General features: G+C 38.9%; 1 protein-coding gene across 2 annotated transcripts in view; it reads right to left on the bottom strand.

Moving 5' to 3' along the window:
• Positions 1 to 6,591: 6,591 nt before the first annotated feature.
• Positions 6,592 to 18,670, bottom strand: part of lin28b (lin-28 homolog B (C. elegans)) — a 38,890-nt gene continuing 26,811 nt past the window's right edge. For both annotated transcript variants that reach the window (XM_021318853.2, XM_012867277.3), the window contains exons 3-4: positions 18,468 to 18,655; positions 6,592 to 14,078 (exon numbers count right to left, since the gene is read on the bottom strand). In XM_021318853.2, the coding sequence (XP_021174528.2) occupies positions 13,766 to 14,078; positions 18,468 to 18,655 (501 nt within the window). In that variant the 3' untranslated portion in view covers positions 6,592 to 13,765. The remainder of the gene's footprint in view (positions 14,079 to 18,467; positions 18,656 to 18,670) is intronic.

Genomic DNA, 18,670 nt, shown 5'->3' on the forward strand with positions numbered 1-18,670 from the left:
TGGCAATAATCAGGCGAATACGTTTTTCTACAGCACCACATGTTTGTTAGCATGCTAATATTAGCTTTAAAATGCTAATGCCGTTGGGCTCGATTCTAGTGGTACTCAGATGAGCACTGGTTGGTGTCACTCATTTACTATGTAGACATAAATGGAGAAACAGTGACGTACAGCTGATAAATACACACAGTTGAGTGCTGTTGTTTTAGAATGTACCTATGAATTTGGAACTTGGATTTGGGAAAGACATCATATGTAGCTTCATGTTTTCTGAGTTGGATATAATCTCTCTTTTTTTGCCAATTAAAACTGGATCTTTCTGTATTTTGTACTTTTAAACATAATGTGTTCATTGAAGGTCATTGGACTCAAATGCCCATTATTTGATTTGATGAGATTCAAATCACCAGAAGTGCAAAATAAACAAATAAAAATGTCATACTTATGTCCTTCTCACTGCTACAGCCCTGAAAGCTGCACCAGCATGCAGTCCTCTGAGTAAAAATGAAATGTGTTAATTAAATGGGTCCCTCAGCCAATCGAGTGGTGCCAGTGGATAATACCGAAGACATAAAACTAAGAGAGGTTTTGTCCTGTCTCCACGCTGTTTTAAAATGTGTGTCAATTTGTGTGTCTCGAAAAACTTATTTACTGAGATAGTACTTCTTATGCAACATTTGAGAGCCGCTGCAGAAGATAATTCTCTGTCTGTGGACATTTCAGAGCTGTAGAAATGAGGCTTTGGCTTATTCCTGTGAGCTCAGGCTGTATAATGTGAAGTACAATAATAGTGGAATGGCTAAAGGTGATTATAAGCGACACATTTGGGCATGCTCCCCACTCCTCCCTACTAGAGATGAGACAGGAGGGAGAATTCATTGCAATAAAAGCTGGTCCAACATGAAGAAATTAAACCGTCCTCTTCAAACTACACGAATGATTTTTGCATGTTTGCATGTCACCTAAATGTGGGCTTCTTCAGTTCCACACGTCCACGTGGATATAATCTCTCTTTTTATTGGGCAAATTAATTTCAATTTCAATGAATGATCTGTTGTGTCTTGCAGCAATTCCTTGGGTTGTGATTGTAAATCTGAGTGTCTTTTCTCCCAGTGGCAGATGTGTTGTGGTGGGTGGCAGCTGCAGAATGGAGGAGCACAGATTGCTAAGTGATTCACCCTGCTCCTGGCATCTCCGTTACCCCATGAGTCTTTTCACTGACAGTGTTTTCATTTCTATTGGCTTCATGTGTAACTAGCATGGCTTGGTGCTTTGACAGCTCTGTCATGAAAATGACAATTCAGGTCCCCTTGCTTGGAAGTTATTTCCTCTTCCGCGACCCGTTTTGCTGGAAAAAAAAAAAAAAACGGAAGGGGCGGCGACTGAACATGACACAGAGCCGCATGTTTGAAATGGACATGTCGATGGTGCTCAGTCTGATGAAATCCCCAGACTGACGTAACAAATTAGCTCTCCATCCGATGACATATGCTGCACTTTTATGCATACGCCAGAAATAACAGTGTTGAGTGTTGAACCTCTCACATCTCCTGAAGTGCGAATTGTATTTTGTTCGCTGCTGTCAAATCGTACCCTCAAACCCCACCCCCCACCCCCCCCCCCCCCCCCCCCAAAAAAAAAAAAAACAATTTAGTTCTCTCAAACAAATGTTCTGCCCCTACTTCTCCCTTCCATCTGCCTTTGAGTCATTCATAGTGTTGATTCCACCTCTGGAGGAATACATCAGGCATGAGGCCTGCTTCTTTCATCAAGGCATCAGCTTTAAAGTAATTTTCCTCCTCTCACAGGGAGCCAAATGGAGACGAGAAGATGTCGATTCTCTCATCTCTTTGTCTGTCCCCTTTGATCTCTTCCAACATGAATTCCCAATGCAGAAAAAGTAAATGGGATTTTTCGCCCCCCCCCCCCCCCCCCCTTCTCTTTCTCCGGAGCATGGTTGATCATACAAAATTGACCAGAAATGACTCCTAATGACCCCTGTGTTTTACTCGGAAAAGAGAATACCCCCACAACACACTCCTTGCTATCATTACGCCTAGTGCATTTTAGTGATGGATGAATTATTCAGAGCATGCTTGTAGATATAATAGCCCAAAGCGCTGATCCTGGGAACATCTTTATGAGTGTGTGCGAGAGATGAGAAGGATTTTGCGACAAAAGGATGAGGGTTTGAGCGAGAGCACGCATGCCGGCGCGTGTCGTCGACTGTTGCATTTACAGTCAGCAGCTGTGATTTATCTTGTATTCCCTGTGCAGGAGCCCCCTCTATCTCAAAGAAAAGGTTAAAGCATACAGCCTGCAGGCTGTGCTACAAAGGTCAACATGCAGTTTAGGCACGGGGAATAGAGAAAAAAGGATTGAGAAGATATGTAGTCCTTGCCTCTCTTTGGCCTCACTCTACCTCTGATACCCTCAAAAACACTCTCAGCGGTGTTCAAAGTATTTATCCTTTTGTTCTCTCTATCCTTGCCTTCTTATACATCCAGGACTTAATGCTATAAACATAGCTGACCTTGACAAAAAGCCACCTCAAGCCATTGCACTTGAGAGAAGGAGGAATACAATGACGGGTAACTGAAGGCAACCATAAACAGTGTTCACAGTATCCAACCCCTAAAGCGGTGTGCTTAAAGATGTGCTCAGGAAAGAGTCAGCGAGACAGAGCGATGATTAGAAAACACACACACACACACACACACTGTGCTAAACCATTAAAGAGGAGAAGGAGAAAAGAGCGAGGGCTGTGAAGACACACCAGTGCCTTGGTGAGTCAGATGTGTTGAGGTGATTAATCTGTTTTGGCTGTCCTTCACATGCCTGAGGGTGGGTGAATATTTAGCAGTACTAGGCTGCCCCCTTTAGGAGGATAGAGGATACTAAATTTACACAACCTATCATCCTTCACATTGTCCCTTGATTTCACCCTCAGTCTTCAGAGATTTGTTGGCCATAAATTTGATGTTTGGTTTGGAAGCAGTTGCGCATTAGGGTAATTTTTGCAATTTAGCAGTGAACAAGCTTGGTGTTATACCAAAGCATATTTTTCTGTTGGAAAAGCCTAGTCAAAGTCCAGATCTAAACCAATCAAGAATCTATTGCAAGACTTGGTCTTCATGGGTATTCTTCTTCCAATCTGACATAAATGTAACTGTTTTAAAGGATGTGCGGGCATACATTTCAGTCCCTAGATGTGCAAAACTCTTCAGAGACATATACACCACAAAGTAAAATTTTACGTACAAGGCATTTTAAACACCATGCCTCCTTTTTTCCCCCTTTACAAGCATGTACTAGTTTCTGTTTGTCTCCCACATAAAATATTAATATAGTACATTAAAGCCTACTATTTTAGCCTAAAAAATCAGAAGGTATGAATATGATTGCTAAGGAATACACAGAAGTGTGACTCAATGGGTAGAGTAGTTGCATGTGTGTGTGTTCAGTCCATTTAATATTAGAATCACAATTTTTAGATATGTTGCCTTACAGTCAGATTATTTTTAATACTTAAGCTTTAATATTCAATCTAATTAATCCTGAAATGTTACCCAAAGGAATCAGTGATCCAAGGACAAAAAAAAGTACTGCAAACCCTAAAGTTTGTGTCTGTCTGTGGTTAAATCTAATATTGTTTACCCCTGTTTGTCTGCTGTCCTCGCTCACAAAAAAAAATAAAAATAAACTTGCCATCAGCTGCCTACTATAAGCGGGGAAAAAAGCATGAAACCTCCAGAACAATTAAGTTTAAAAACAAGGTCTACAATTGTTGACTTATACTAGAAATCACATCAAAGAACAGATTTGAAAAAGAATAACTGTAATACCAAAACCTTGTTTAGTGTTGAGTAGCAAATATCAGTTTATGATGACATTAAAATGATTTAGATTTAGGAGCATTTCTTACTTCTTTTCCATCCATCGCTGAAAGCATTTAATTCCCAAAGAAGCCCCTTCAATAAAACCAAGTTGGTTGATCAGGTTTTCTCCTTGTCAAACTTAGATGTTCTAAAGGGAAAAGTGTTCATAAAGCTCTTCCCTCTTTGGTGAGATCATTTTCTAGGGGCACCAAAGACCTACAGAAACCTTTGCAGCCTATAATTAGAAAGTTCATAGATTAAGTTTCCAAAGAGAACAGGGTTATTCAGATGGGACTGCCGCAAGGATGAATGGCTCGGTATTAGTGTTCAAATGAACAGTAATGCTAAATTCTGCCTTTCCTTCAATGGAACATTGCTTCAAACCTTTAATTGTTGGAGATATTGAATGGACCTAGTGTCAGCATTAAGCACTGTCCACACTGGGTAACAGCCCTAAATGCTAGAAGAGCCTTTATCCCAGTTTTCATCAAATTGAATTTACGAAACAGAAGCAGAATTTAGGAAGACAAAGAACAAATCTTTCATTAACATCCATGCCAACTGACTTCTTGGTGACCAAAATAAATAATATCAACGACCATGTTATAATTGTATGTGTTATGGTGGAGAATGTTATGAGACTTGAAAGGAAATAGCACCCTATGTAATAGTGTAAAGTTAAAAAAATAAATAATTGACAAAAAAATTATAATTCCTACATATTTAAAAATACAATTATGTTAATGTCCCTGTTGCACATTTCTGCCTTTAAACAGCAGTTTACCCAGAATGCCTTAAAATGTTTCTAGCACGCGAAGCCTTCATTAATCATGTGTTTTGTACTTTTAAAAATAAATGTATTTATAAGTAAGTAGATCAACAGTGACTCCCTAAAGTCTACACATTCCTGCAATGTCAAGTTTTGGTGATGAAAACACCAAAATAAATAAATAAAAAATAAAAAATAATTTAAAATGTCCACTTTTGTAACATTCATCCTGTATAATTCAGTTCAAAACTGGGAAATCTGTTGGAACAACAAAACAAAACAAACAATAAAAAAAATACCTGGTTGCATAGGTAGATAGGGCCTTAAACCAACACTTTGTTAAATGGCCTTTTTATTCAGCATCTGGACTTGGCAATATTATTGCAACACACCTTAAAATAGTTCTCAAACATCTATCAGGTTGTGGGGATATTTCTTGTGCAGAGCTCTCTTAGGGTGATCCCACCCATGTTCTATCAGATTCAGCCACGGAGTATGGCTGCCACTGAAAAAACTAATTGGACACAGGCTTTGACTCACAGATATTAAAGAAAAACCAACCCCGGGGCATGAAGCTGTCCACCATGTTTCACAATCGGCACGGTGGTGTTCCTCTCCATGATGTGTGTTGCTGTTTCTGTGCTAAGCCCACCTTTTGAAGTTACAGTCAAACATGTTTTGTTAAGACAATTTTAGTCAGGCTTAAATGTCTTCTTAAGGGGAAAAAAAGCCCACTGCTTAGCCCATTTATATGGGGAATTCTGGAGATTATTATCGTATGTGAAACAAGTACAGGAATCAGCAGTACAGGCTAATTCCTGCATCACCATCAGTGTGACCTTTAGGCTTTGGCAGTCTCCCTGACTAGTTTCGGTTTTATATTAATCAGTTTTAGAGAAATATCTGATTTTTGTACTGTCCAAGTTGTCCCATACCAGGTACCAGTGACTGCCTTTGCTGTGCCATAGTCATATTCAATAAATTAGAATAATGTTTTAAAAAATAGTTTATTTCAGGAACTATATTCACCAAGTAAACATTATATAGTTTAATTAAACAGAAATTGATGTTTCCAAGTCTTTATTTCTGTTAATTACAATGATTTTCTGCTTTCAGCCAATTAAAACATGACAGTTGAGATTAGATTATTACATCAGACCACTGAACAGTTTTGCTGCAGAAATGTGAGCTTAGTGAAAAGTATGTGAAGGTAAAGTCTGAACACCAAGCCTCATATTTTGATTTAATATGATTATATAATGTGCTGTGAAATATTTTTGTGCTCTTCCTCTGACTGAAGTCTTTCTACAAAGAGGCTCTTTGTAACCTCTCTGCAAACTGCTTTAGCTCGAGGACGCAAATGTCAGGCACATCCAAGGACAACTCGATTTTCTTTACCCTAATCAGGTCTACTAGAACTGAAGGCGGATGTAAACACAGGAAGGCAGAAGAATAATGCACCTTTTTGGCAGATTTATTAACAAAAATATATGTTTTCCTCCTAATAAATGTGTTTGTTTTCCAAAGACTATAAGACACGTATATCAGAAAAATTTTTGCAATTGCTAATCAAAGTCCTCTCTCTTTACATTACAGCAACCTGGTCTATTACCAGGAGTGTGAACACTTAACCACTGAACACATAGCCAGCCCTTCTTTAACTGTTGTTTGGTTTTACATTTTTAATATAAAAAATATCAGTCTGGCTAAAAATAAGTTTGATCCTTGCAAGTTCAGGTTATTTGGAAGACAGTGACTCGTAACCACATAAATATGATCACATGTGTTCAGATTTTTTTTTTTAAATCCCCCACTGTGGGACAATAAAGGATCTTTCTACCCACTTTTGCTAATAAACACACAATTTCTCCACCATCAGTAATGTTTTGGTATAACTCCTGGATGTTTTTCTGTGGAAAAGCAATGACAAAATTCAGTCCAGTATACAGCAGGTGTTTATTTATTTTGTACATTGGGCTTTTTAAAAAAAAAAAATGCCACATTCTTCAGCACTGATTTGTTGAAATAACTATCTCCACAGCTACAATGTATCACTGAATTTGTGTAACAGCTCCTGCATAATGGATAAACTGACCTTGATGTGTGAAATCTTAAAGGTTCCTCCTTTAAAACAAGGTAGGCTTTGTTAGGCTACAGAATGATGCACAGAAGTTTTCAGTCACCGAATCTGAGATTTGTTTAATAATATCGGAGTATCTTGAAGTAATAATACATACTTTAATTATGTTATAATAGGTTTATTTTCCAAATGAAGTGAAACATTAAAGACTTTTAAAAATCTAACCCAGACTTCACAGAAATAAAAAAAAAGCACTACACGTATACTGAGAGTAACATAATGAATGATTTGCACAAAGAGGAACATTTTCCCAGTTCAAAAGCAATCAGCGCTTTAATTTAACAGAAGGAGAGCGTAAAAGACTCTCTCTGGCCACAATGTAGATATGAAAAACCTGTACAAATGTGGAAAAAGTGAGGTTATTGGTACATAAAATCATCTGCACTTAGTTGAATCGAAAGGTCCCTAAGAGGTTCAACGTTCGGCTGCGGCTTTCACACAAAAAACCTTCTGAGAACAGTTTAAATAAAATAAAAAAGGACAAAAGAAACGGCACATCGTGTCTATATAGTCGAGGCAAAACGCGGAGCAGCTGTCCAAGGCAGGAGCTGAGGTATGTGAACTCCAGTTTATCTGACCAGCCTCTGAACAGACACGAAGGAAAGCAGTGAAAGCGACGGTGATCGTTTCCCCGTCCTTCATCGCATCTTCGTACATTCTGTCTGACCAGGAGAGGCTGGTAACTCACGGCTGCGGATACTTAGATGTTCGCATTTGTCATAAAAAAAAGTGAACATTCCAAGGATTTTCAACATTTCAACTTTTGAACAGGTCTTTCAGGCACAGATAAACACGTTGGGAGAACGCATATTTACCAAGATCAACTTATATATAGATTAGCGTCGCGGCCTAGATAAATTAATACTGTTTTCTCTTTTACCTGCTCTAACTTCCTCCCACTTTAATAATTTCAGTAATAAATGTGTTAAAAACAAATACAATTAGACATAATTTAAAAGTTGAGTCAACATTTTTTTGCAGATAAGCTAAAACGCTGTGCTTTCATATATCGGTTAAGTATGATGAGGTGCTGTGGCTTAGAACACCAACAAGGGGCCAATTTGTGGCCAATTTCATCTTATTATCAACTACAATTAATCAAATAAAGACAGCCAACATCGGTGTGTTTTAGGCTACAGAAAAAGGTAGTTGACTCTCTTTGTTTTGGAAAGATGCTGATACAAAAATAAGGAAAACAAATTATGTTTTTTTTTCTCCTTTACTTTAGAAAATCTGGTGAAAAACATTAAAACTTGTAATACCGTTGGGTTTTCTGAAAGGTTCATTGCTTTGTGACATTTCCACTGGCCAGAGCAGTGTTGAGTGCTTTATAAATATAACTGCGTTAGATTTGTCTCGGGAGTCAGAACTCGTCGCTGGGAATAATGCCACACCTGAGTTGAGCTTTTTCTAGTTGTAAGTCAGAAACCCGGTGGGATTTGGTAATTGTTTTGGTTCTAATACTAGTAGCACAAGCCAATAGCAGATTTCTCTCCGTTTCATGTGTTCAAACAGAGGAGAGATATGATCAAAATAGACATTTTACAGCACTATGTATGCTACTGGTTAAATGAAATGTAAACACAATTTAAAAACTGCTGAGAAATAGCATTTCACTTCATTTTATGAACGCAGAGGCCATATTAGGGAATAAATGCAGATTTTCTCTATAAGATCTGACCATCCTAATGAAAATCCTGACTTTAAATTCCATTTTCGTTGAATTACTGACTCGCTGCCTTGAAAAATCCCATCTTGTTCCGTTGTGCCGCTAAATACATTAGTCAGTGTTTTTAGTACTTAATTTCTTTTTTTTCCCTCCTGTTGAATAATGACGACTGACTTTTATGGAGGGAAGTGGGGCCTGATGTGCTTAAGATGTCGTTCTGAGTTTTTTGTGAGCACCGTCTCTCCTCTATTTGTGGATAATGGCTTTGACGGTGATTTCCTGGAGTCAAAAAGCCTTAGAAATCGGTTCATTTAATTTCCAAACTGATAAATGTCACGACTGTGTTTCCCCATCGCTTCTTGAATTTCTTCAGATCGTGGCAGGATGTCATGATTTCCGAGATCTTTTAGCGTACTTCATGTTGTCAGACGGGTTATATTTCAGTGCTTTCTAAATCTTACAGGTCTGACATTAAATAAGATGTGGCTAGTACAAGTGAACCAAAGAAAAGTGATTAATGACAGTTAATTCATGATTTATCAGGCGGGGGGGTTACTTTTTCACACAGTTTTGGGTTGGTTTGTACAGCTCCTTTCACTTAATAAATTAAAGATTTTGAGACTTATGTTCCGATTAACTCAGGTTATTTTGTTTGGGATGATCTGAAACATTTAGATGAGACAAAAAAATAAATTCAAAACCAAGAAATCTGTAAAGGGACAGGCAGCTATTAAAAGCAGTGATAAAAAAAAGGTTAAAGCTAACAATAACACTATATAATATTTGTGTACACATCCCAAAAACTCATTTTTTTTTCATATATGCAACCTTCCTGTCCCTTGTGCAGATCCACCAGAACACAGTAATCTTCTCAGTCGATTGTGAAGCATAATACTGCTTTTGTATGCAATATTTAATCTCTTGAGTTAGTAATCTGGAACAATATTTTCTCTTCATAAACACTTTTAGGAATGTCAACTTAATGAAAACAGATCACCATTAGTACAAAATCTAGTGATTTTCAAGGTAAATGTTATCACGTGTAATACAGAAAGAAAAGAAAAAGATCAGTTTGCATGAATGTAACAATGTTATCAATTAGCATTACCTCTGAGCAATACAACCTTTGATTATCTTGAGCTGTGAAAATGCCTGACTTAGGCCATTACCATGGAGCCTGCAAACAGGTAACAACAGCTATTTGGTAACAAGTCAAAAAGATAAAAAATAAACACAGGCAATCCTTGCTCAAGTGCAAACATATTCTTCTTCTCCTTAGGCAAATCATATCAAGTGGTTACAAAAACAGTTAAGATCAAATACAAAAAGTCCCAAAATAAAAAAAAATAAAAAACAGTTGTAGTATTTTCAGAATGAGTCTCACAACCATAAAATATTTAATTTGTGTATATGTAGCCTGATAAACTGAGGTAAACTCACTGGCTTTGTGCAAAGTAATGGGTGATTTACTCATAACTCGCAGATCTGAGATCTTCTGAAATCTTTACCAATAACTACAAAGTAAAAAAAAAAGAAAAAAAGACACAAACTGTAATAAATGATGGAGAATCAATTGAGAAGCCATATCGGGGTGATTTGTTAAAACCGCATTGTGACACAAAGTAATAAACAACCGCATGGAGGAGGTAAGGAGCTTGTAGACGAATAGCGCTAATGAGGTAGGTTTTTGCTGTAAACAAAAAAAGGAATCGTTTTTCAGTAAGAAAAAAGAAATCATTAAATCTGGAAAGGAAGACCGGGAAATCTGTGGCAACACATACGACTCTAGCGCGAACACCTCGGTTTTATACAGACTTCAAATTAATAACACGGCTCGTTAAAAAACAAAAACAAAAAGAAAACAGCTATTTATAACTCAAGAGGTAGTTGCTAACATCAGTACGTGAACTGGTTATTTGTCTCTTCACCATTGCTTAAGAGTTTGTGGAGTCCGTTAGTGGATGATTCCCAAAAGAATAATATACGCTTGGGTTTTTTTTTTTGTTCTTTTTTTTGTCCATTTTTTTTTTTTTTGGTTAATTCCCTGAGACGAGTTAATCATCCTGAGAGGACCTGTGTGTAAAAATGTAAAAAATACGTCATACAAAAAGATGTTTCCATAGAGATTTAAGCATGAGCTACCTTTTTTTTTTCTTCTGTCAAGCCGCATTTGTTGTCTGATTTTCAACGCACGCACACATTCAAAGCTGTATATTATTTAGAAAACACTTTGTTGCACTTTCAGCAATAAGATGCGCTAATCCTGAAAGAGCTGGAATAGCAAGCACTTCAGCAAGTCTTAATGTTAAATGCCTTCAAGAAAAAAAAAAAAAAAAAAACATTAAAAAAGCCAAACCTCTCTGGTATAAAACTATACCAAAAAAAAAAGGTTGGTTGTCTTTATAGAGCTTTTAAAAAGCAAACATGCCAGTTTGATGTAATTGTACAAAGTTATTTGATTTGTCAGAACATTAAGATACAACTCCAAAGCGACCGTACGTGAACATTGTGAGGAGTCGACTTCAGATGAGCTCTTTTCACATTCAGTATGGTCAGAGAAAGAGTTGTCAGGGTCAGTAAGTGCCACTAAAGCCACATGCTTGGGATTCAAGTTATACCAAAAAGCAACGCAATCCATCCAGCTGTTTCTCCCTCTATCGTTTCTGAGTCTGGAGCAGCAGAGATGTCATCCCATCGTCCCCGGCTGCTGCCGACTGACAAACACTAGGCACTGACGGATGAGGAAAATATGGTTCGATTTTAGTGGAGGAACATCTAAAAAACAAACACTAAGAGAGCAGACAGTATCGACATTCGCTTCCCGAAGGAAGAAGTTGTGAGGTATTATGTAAGTAAAGCAGCTATGATAATGAGGTTATGTTAGAAAACTGCACATTCAAAGTGAGTTTTGTGCTGTGACCATGCAGTGCCTTGCAAAAGTAGTATGCTCATTCAACTTTGACTTTTTTTTTTAAGTTACAACCACGACTTCAATGAATTTTATTAGGATATTCTGTGACAAAGCGAGATCATTTACTTTATTTATTTTTTCTTCCAAATAAGAATTGAAAAACTGTACTGTGTATTAGTATTCAGCTCCCCTTACTCTGACACCCCTTGAAAAATTTATGGCAAACCATCGCCTTGACAAGTAACCTGAGGCTCAAAACTCCCATTGAAATGATATTCCATTCAATTCTAAGGGAGGGATTCTAAATACCGGGCAGTCCTGGAAGACTGGATCATATCTGGAGCAAAAACACTGGATCCTCCGGGATCGCCTTCCAGCAAGACACTCAGCATGAAGTCAGAGCGCCGATGGAACTGGCTCAGATCAATGCATGTTTCATGTGCTAGAGTGACCTATAGTCAAAAGTCAGGCTCAACTCCAGTTGAGAATCTGTGGCAAGGCTTGAAAATTGATGCTCACAGGTGCCGTCAATCCACTCTGACTAAGCCAGAGCAATTCTGCACAGAAGATTGGGGAAAAAGAAACTGCAGTCTCTTCATGTGCAAAGCTGGTGGGGACACACCACAGGGGGTGCACAATATCAGGAAAACATGCCCATACCATACCACTGCTGAATTTTGCAGTGGCAGTATTAATTACGATTAACCTACATTTTCCTGAGACTTTCCATTACAAATTTCCCAACCATTTTCTGTGAGCTTTAGCAACACGCACGGTACCTAAAATATGTTATTCAACCAAAAATTGCATTCAAGGGCTCCTTTGTGATTGAGACCTTCCAAACCCTGGTATTGCAATGGAGACTGCGATTAGATTTGCAGCCCAGACGCACCCTTAAAGACTTTCATCTGCAATGCAACAAAAAAAACTGTATCGACTCACGGAGAGCTGGATACAAATACCCACCAAACTTTTTAAAAACCACTTCTTTGCTGCGTGAATTGAAATATCCGCTACTTTGTGTCGGTTTGTCACATAAAATCCGCAATCGATGCGGTTGTTACATAATAATACACGGAAAAACCTCAAGGGGCGTGAATACTTTTGCAAGGGACCGTATGCACTGATCCGATCAAGAAAGAGGGAAGTACATTTTTTTTTAGAAAGCTGTAACTGTCTACATTGAAAACGGTTTAATAGAGGGAGAATTTTCACACACCAACCAGGATGTATCCCATGCACTTAAAAACAGGGCTGTGCACCTATTTCAGAGCTAAGTCCTTATATATGCTTACTTAACGTTAATATATTTTTAATTATATCTTGCAACTTTACATATATATTAAAAACTACTTTCAACTAAGTACGCAACAACCAAAATGGAAGTCTAATGATAAGGCCTTTACTTAAAATCTAAACTATGATCGAGACTGATTATATATTTGTCTTATATAACAGGTGTCTATCTGTGATAATAGGAAAACAGTGGAGTTAATGAGACAGGGCTCCCGTTTGACAATGGTGATTTCGTTTCCGAGTATCCACACCACACACACACACACACGCTATCTCCTCTTTGTTCTTAGACTTGCGCTTAATCACACTTCAACAATCAGTTGGTCCAGTCTGTGTCAAGAAAGAGATATGTATCGAGGGTTTTGAAATTAGAAAGAACGCACTCTAGCAGCTCGGCGGCTTTTTAAACAACCCCTCAGGAATGCATTAAGTTTCCCCAAAAGATCTGTAGAAGCCAGGCTAAAAGTCCGGTGGGTCTGGATTATTACTTAGAGGGAACCCAAGCTCTTAAGAGTTGGCCTCTAATCCGTTTTAAAATGAGCTACCACGTGTGCTGTGAAGATGCAATCAGGATTTTTTTTTTTTCTTTTTGCCTCAAATGATTCAGCTTACAGTAAAAAAAAAAAATTGTGGCTTTAAGTCTGCAACAAAAGTGGGGAGGTGGTGGTGGGGGTGGCGGCTTTTTAAAATAGCCAACCGTCAGGTCCAAAGGGGGAAACAGGAATAACACAGTCGTCGAAAACCTACACGCAAATCACATTTCACCATTGAGCTGAAAAAGTTTAGCATAAAGAATCACTCCCTGCAGTCACCTTTCCAGCAGTCGTTTCCATAGCTGCACCAGATGACTGCAAGTCAGTCACACACATTCATGCACGTCCGTACCCCGCTGATCGCTGCCACAGCTGTGCTGGTTAGAAAAATAACAATGAAAAGAAAGAAAGACCTCCCATTTTTTTTTTTTTTCACGAGTGTGAGGTAGACGAGGAGGAAGGAAGGGGGAGGAGGGGGGTGGGGGCGCGGCCTCAGGTAACCTTGATTGAGGATAGACGCGAAGGTCAGAGGCTATGCGTTGGAAACAGTTCACCTCTGTGGAACACTTTCAGGATTTCCTCCACCGTGGGGTCCATGTGCTGCGCTGTGTGTGGGGCTCCTCGGGAGACGAGGAGGAGCCCTCCAGGGGAGACGAGCCGGAGCGCTCTTCCTCCTCGGGGAGGCAGAGGTGAGGCCCGGCGCCTGGAGCGGAGGCCGAGGTAGACGCTTGTTGATCCTGAGAGCCTGCGGCGGGCGCCAGCGCCTTGTGGGGACACTGAGCTACCATGTGAGTGATGCTCTGGCAGTAGTGGCATTTCTTTGGCTGGGGGGGCAGGCCACACTCCTTGGCGTGGTGATCCAGACCTCCACAGTTATAACAGCTGCAAACGGGAGGAGAAAAGGAGGGATAGAAGAATGCGTTTTGCAGTTAAATCAGACAATGCGCAGGAATAAAATGTTTTACAACCAAACATCTGAGAAGTGGGTTTGTTATGTGTCCGTTTTCAACCTACATGAGTCTATGGTTGCTGCACATCTTCTGATGTCCCTGTCTCTGCAATGTAAACAAGCGGGGAGTCTTTTGTTGCGGCTAAAATCTTTTCTTCTAGGATTGTTTTGTATTTAGCAAATCATCTAACAATATATACCGGCTAGTTTCCCTGCCTTTTGGGGAAAAAAGCCTCCAAAAATTGGATTTTCTAAATGTTTTAAAGCCCCGATGGTTCATTATCATCAACCAGCAACAAAAGGTTTAGATTCTCTGGATTTTATTTTTGATTCATTAAGACTTCATAACTCAGCCGGATTTTTCAAATAGTTATCAATCCCACAAACATTAGATGTCACAATACCTGCTATTATCAGTGTCACCACAAGATGGCAGTGTGACGTTATTATGCTACAGCAAACCTTAGTTTGACTGAAATCATACACCTTAATGAGAAGATTTGGAGGCCTTCTTCTGGGCAGAAAAATGTCCTCAGTGTTTGCTCTAAAAGATCACAGAATTTTGTAATTTATATTTTTTTGTTCGGTTTTTATTTGTCACGTGTCCCTATTCTGTGGATGTATTGCTTTCATTGTTATTCAAGGTGTTAAAAGGTCAACATCTGTTTTTCTTATGTCAGCTGACATAAACTCTGAACATCATGTTCTTCTCATTTAAGTGGATTCCTCTGTTGAGTCTTTGCTATATCTTCATCCTTCTTAAACAACAAAGCAGCAATAAACCTGCACAGGACAGTTAACCTTCAGCAATTTCTTACAAGCATTATGGAATTCTTTCATTCGTATGGAAAATAAAACAGAGTTTTTCTATTGAATTATGTGTAGTTTTTCTTACTTTATTTGATTTTGACCTGATTCGGTTCAAGGCAAGTAAAGGCTCCAAATTCCTGCAGAATTTGGAGGTAATCCTCCTTCTTCATTATCCCATTTACTTTCTGCAAAGAACCAGTTCCACTGGCAGCAAAACATCCCCAGAGCATAATACTACCACCACCATGCTTGACAGTAGGCATGGTGTTCCTGGGATTAAAGGCCTCACCTTTTCTCCTCCAAACATATTGCTGGGTGTTGTGGCCAAACAGCTCAATTTTTGTTTCGTCTGACCAGAGAACTTTCCTCCAGAAGGTTTTATCTTTGTCCATGTGATCAGCAGCAAACTTCAGCCGAGTCATAAGGTGCCTTTTCTGGAGCAAGGGCTTCTTTCTTGCACGGCAGCCTCTCAGTCCATGCCGATGTAAAACACGCTTGACTGTGGAGACTGACACCTGTGTTCCATCAGCTTCCAAATCCTTGCAGACCTGCTTCTTGGTGATTCTTGGTTGACTCTTGACCATCCTGACCAATCTCCTCTCGGCAGCATGTGATAGCTTGCGTTTTCTTCCTGATCGTGGCAGTGACACAACTGTTCCATGCACTTTATACTTGCGTATAATTGTCTGCACAGTTGCTCTTGGGACCTGTAGCTGCTTTGAAATGGCTCCAAGTGACTTCCCTGACTTGTTCAAGTCAATAATTCGCTTTTTCAGATCCACACTGAGTTCCTTTGACTTTCCCATTGTAGCTTTTGTAGCTGAGTCTAATCACTGGGTCAAATGAGCCCTATTTAAATGGGCTCATGAGAAGTCAACAGCTGTAGTCAATCAGAATCACTTAGAAGAAGTGAAGAGGCCATGACATGAAGCTAATTTGATTGACACAACTCGCTACATCACCAAAGTTGACAAATTTTGTTGCTGTATGTATATTTTTGACCCAGCAGATTTGGTGACATTTTCAGCAGACCCATAATAAATTTATGAAAGAACCAAACTTTATGACTGTTTTTTGTGTCAAACATGTATGTGTTCCGATCACTCTATCACAGAAAAATAAGAGTTGTAGAACTTATTGAAGACTCAAGACAGCCATAACATTATGATTTTTTTACAAGTGTATGTACACTTTTGACCACAACTGTATATGAAAAACGTTGAATTTAGCCTATGGGGGATAATTATGTAGTATGTTTGTACCTGCAGGGTAATTCCTTAGCTGCCATTATTTTAAACACCTTACAGAGAAGGACAGAAGTATACGAGTCCACAAAAGAGCTTCAGAAAGCCCAAAGAGTTTTTCAAAGCGTTGTGCTTTGACTTTACATTGAATCGTCACTAATGAGCTATCAAAAAGACACCTTTTGTCATGACTTATCATTAGTAATTTATTAAATAAAAAAGCCTTTCGTTGGTCTGAAAAGTGCATCTGCCTTTAAAGAAGTAAGGATTTGCGTTTTTATCTTTTTATAGTACCTAAAAAACAGGAATAAAATAATTTTTACATTACGTCACATCATCTTTTCACAATAAACAACAACAAAGTAAATTAACATTATTTAATAAGCAAAGTTTACAGTCACAGACCAATTAGAGTTGGTCTGTGACTGAAATTGTTTTTTTTTTTTTTTGTTTGTGAAACGTATCAAAACTCACAAACGCCCACAATTTAATTATATTAAGACATTAGCAAACCGGATTTTCTTCCAAGGTCAGTAAAAAATACAGACAAATACTTAATATTCCAGGTAAATGGGGAAGATCTTGCCGTCCTTACATTTGTGCTGGATTCAAAACAATAAACACTGTCTTTTTTTCAATTATTTGTATTTCAAACGAATATTTGCTGAATTACAACATAGTTTTAACAAATTAATTTTAATCTAAAAAGAGATTCAACCATGTGGCATGTCAGGTCTAAAAAAGGGAATTTCATAGGCCTGATTAGTGCCTCTTCCTAAATGTAACATTTTCAGATAAATAAAAAGTCCTTTTAATTTTACTGCTATAGATGATTACAATGTTGAATTATAAAACTGAATGGAAAATAATGACAGAATTATCAAAACAATTTGAAATAGACAAGATTGAATGATTGATCTGAAAACTTGCAGATATTATGATTTCAGATATTAACTCGTTTCAGATCTATTATCTAAATATCCCATTAATAACACACTTAAATGTATGTATTTACTTTATTTGCAGATGTTTCACTGTCCAAATTAAATAGATACTTGAAATGTATTCATGTTTAAAAATGTAAACACATACGCGCATAACGAAGAATAATTTACATCTGACAGAGCTGCGGTAGAAGAGGGAGTGAATAGAACAGCGAAGATCTTTGATCTGAACTAAACTAACGTAGATGTTGAGATAAAGAAAAGTCTTACTTCCTCAGTTGCATTTCAAAAGGAAAATTTCCTCTTCCTGAATCAACATGGAAGATAATGTTTGTCAGAGAACGCCTGCTATTTATTTATACCCTAAAGCAGTCTGCCAGAGCAGAGATCCCTGAGTGGTTGTACAGCACAGCAGCCAGCAGGGGTCAGAGTCGCATCGCTCTTCCAAACCGCTCCAGTTACGGAGCATGCGCACTGGGAGCGATGACGTCACAGGCAGCTTACCTGCCATCTCTGAACTCAACACCGGCTCCTTCCAACCTTGCTAGAAGTTAGACACTTGACCTAACACTGGATCAATTATCGAGAATGAGCTGAATTATTCAGCTGCGTAAAACAATCAGGGAGCCTTCCTCTCAGATACGGTTTCAAGGCCTTTACAACAACAACGGCGTTTATGTTCCAAATGTTAAAAGGAGCACCACAATACTCCAGGTGCTTCCCAGTGACAAAGCGAGGCGGAGCATATTTTGTTTTTTGCGTTGTTTTTTTTATGCAAATGTAGTCTTAAAACAATACATTTGCATGTACCTGTCTCTAACTGACAGGGTTTGCTGGACATCAAATGAAAGCCTCGTCTTTCCCTCGGAGGACAGGGAACACGCGCACCTCTGAACACCAGGTGTTGTCAAGGAGCCCCACAGGGCTGCCTGTGACAGATTTTAGCATATCACCCTTCAGGCTGTTACTGGGGATACAAAAAAAAAAGAACGAGTGATTGAGCTACAGAGGCAGAGCGTATTCGTGATCACACCGTCACTAATGTAAAAGCTGGCAAATTGATTTTAAACGGCGCCTATGGCAGTCGAAGAACCCTATCCGTTTCCATTGTGTGCCACACAATAACCATGGCAACAGGCATGTACATTGGCAGGTTGAATAGACATAATCTATAATGTCAGCCCACTCAGAAAGGGCTGGATGCTGTAAGACGTACACTAATGCATATACACTAAGGTTTGGTTATACATGTTTCTGTATGGTAGTCTCATTACATCTCTACGCGTATATCAGATACGGAATAACTGAATTTTAAAATGCTCACCGATCTCCCTTTGGTTTACGTTTCTGGAGTGGGACCTTCCCTTTCGGTCTCCTCTCACTGCCTGCACACGGTCCTCCACCAGGTCCGGTCACCCGCAGGGACTCCAGGCCCTTAGAGGACTTCTTATAGGTGAACTCCACCTGCTCGCCCTCCTTTAAGCTGCGGAAACCCTCCATCACCAGTTTGCTCTGTTGGGGTGGGGG

The sequence above is a fragment of the Fundulus heteroclitus genome, chromosome 15, assembly GCF_011125445.2.
Source record: "Fundulus heteroclitus isolate FHET01 chromosome 15, MU-UCD_Fhet_4.1, whole genome shotgun sequence".
Classification (NCBI taxonomy): domain Eukaryota; kingdom Metazoa; phylum Chordata; class Actinopteri; order Cyprinodontiformes; family Fundulidae; genus Fundulus; species Fundulus heteroclitus.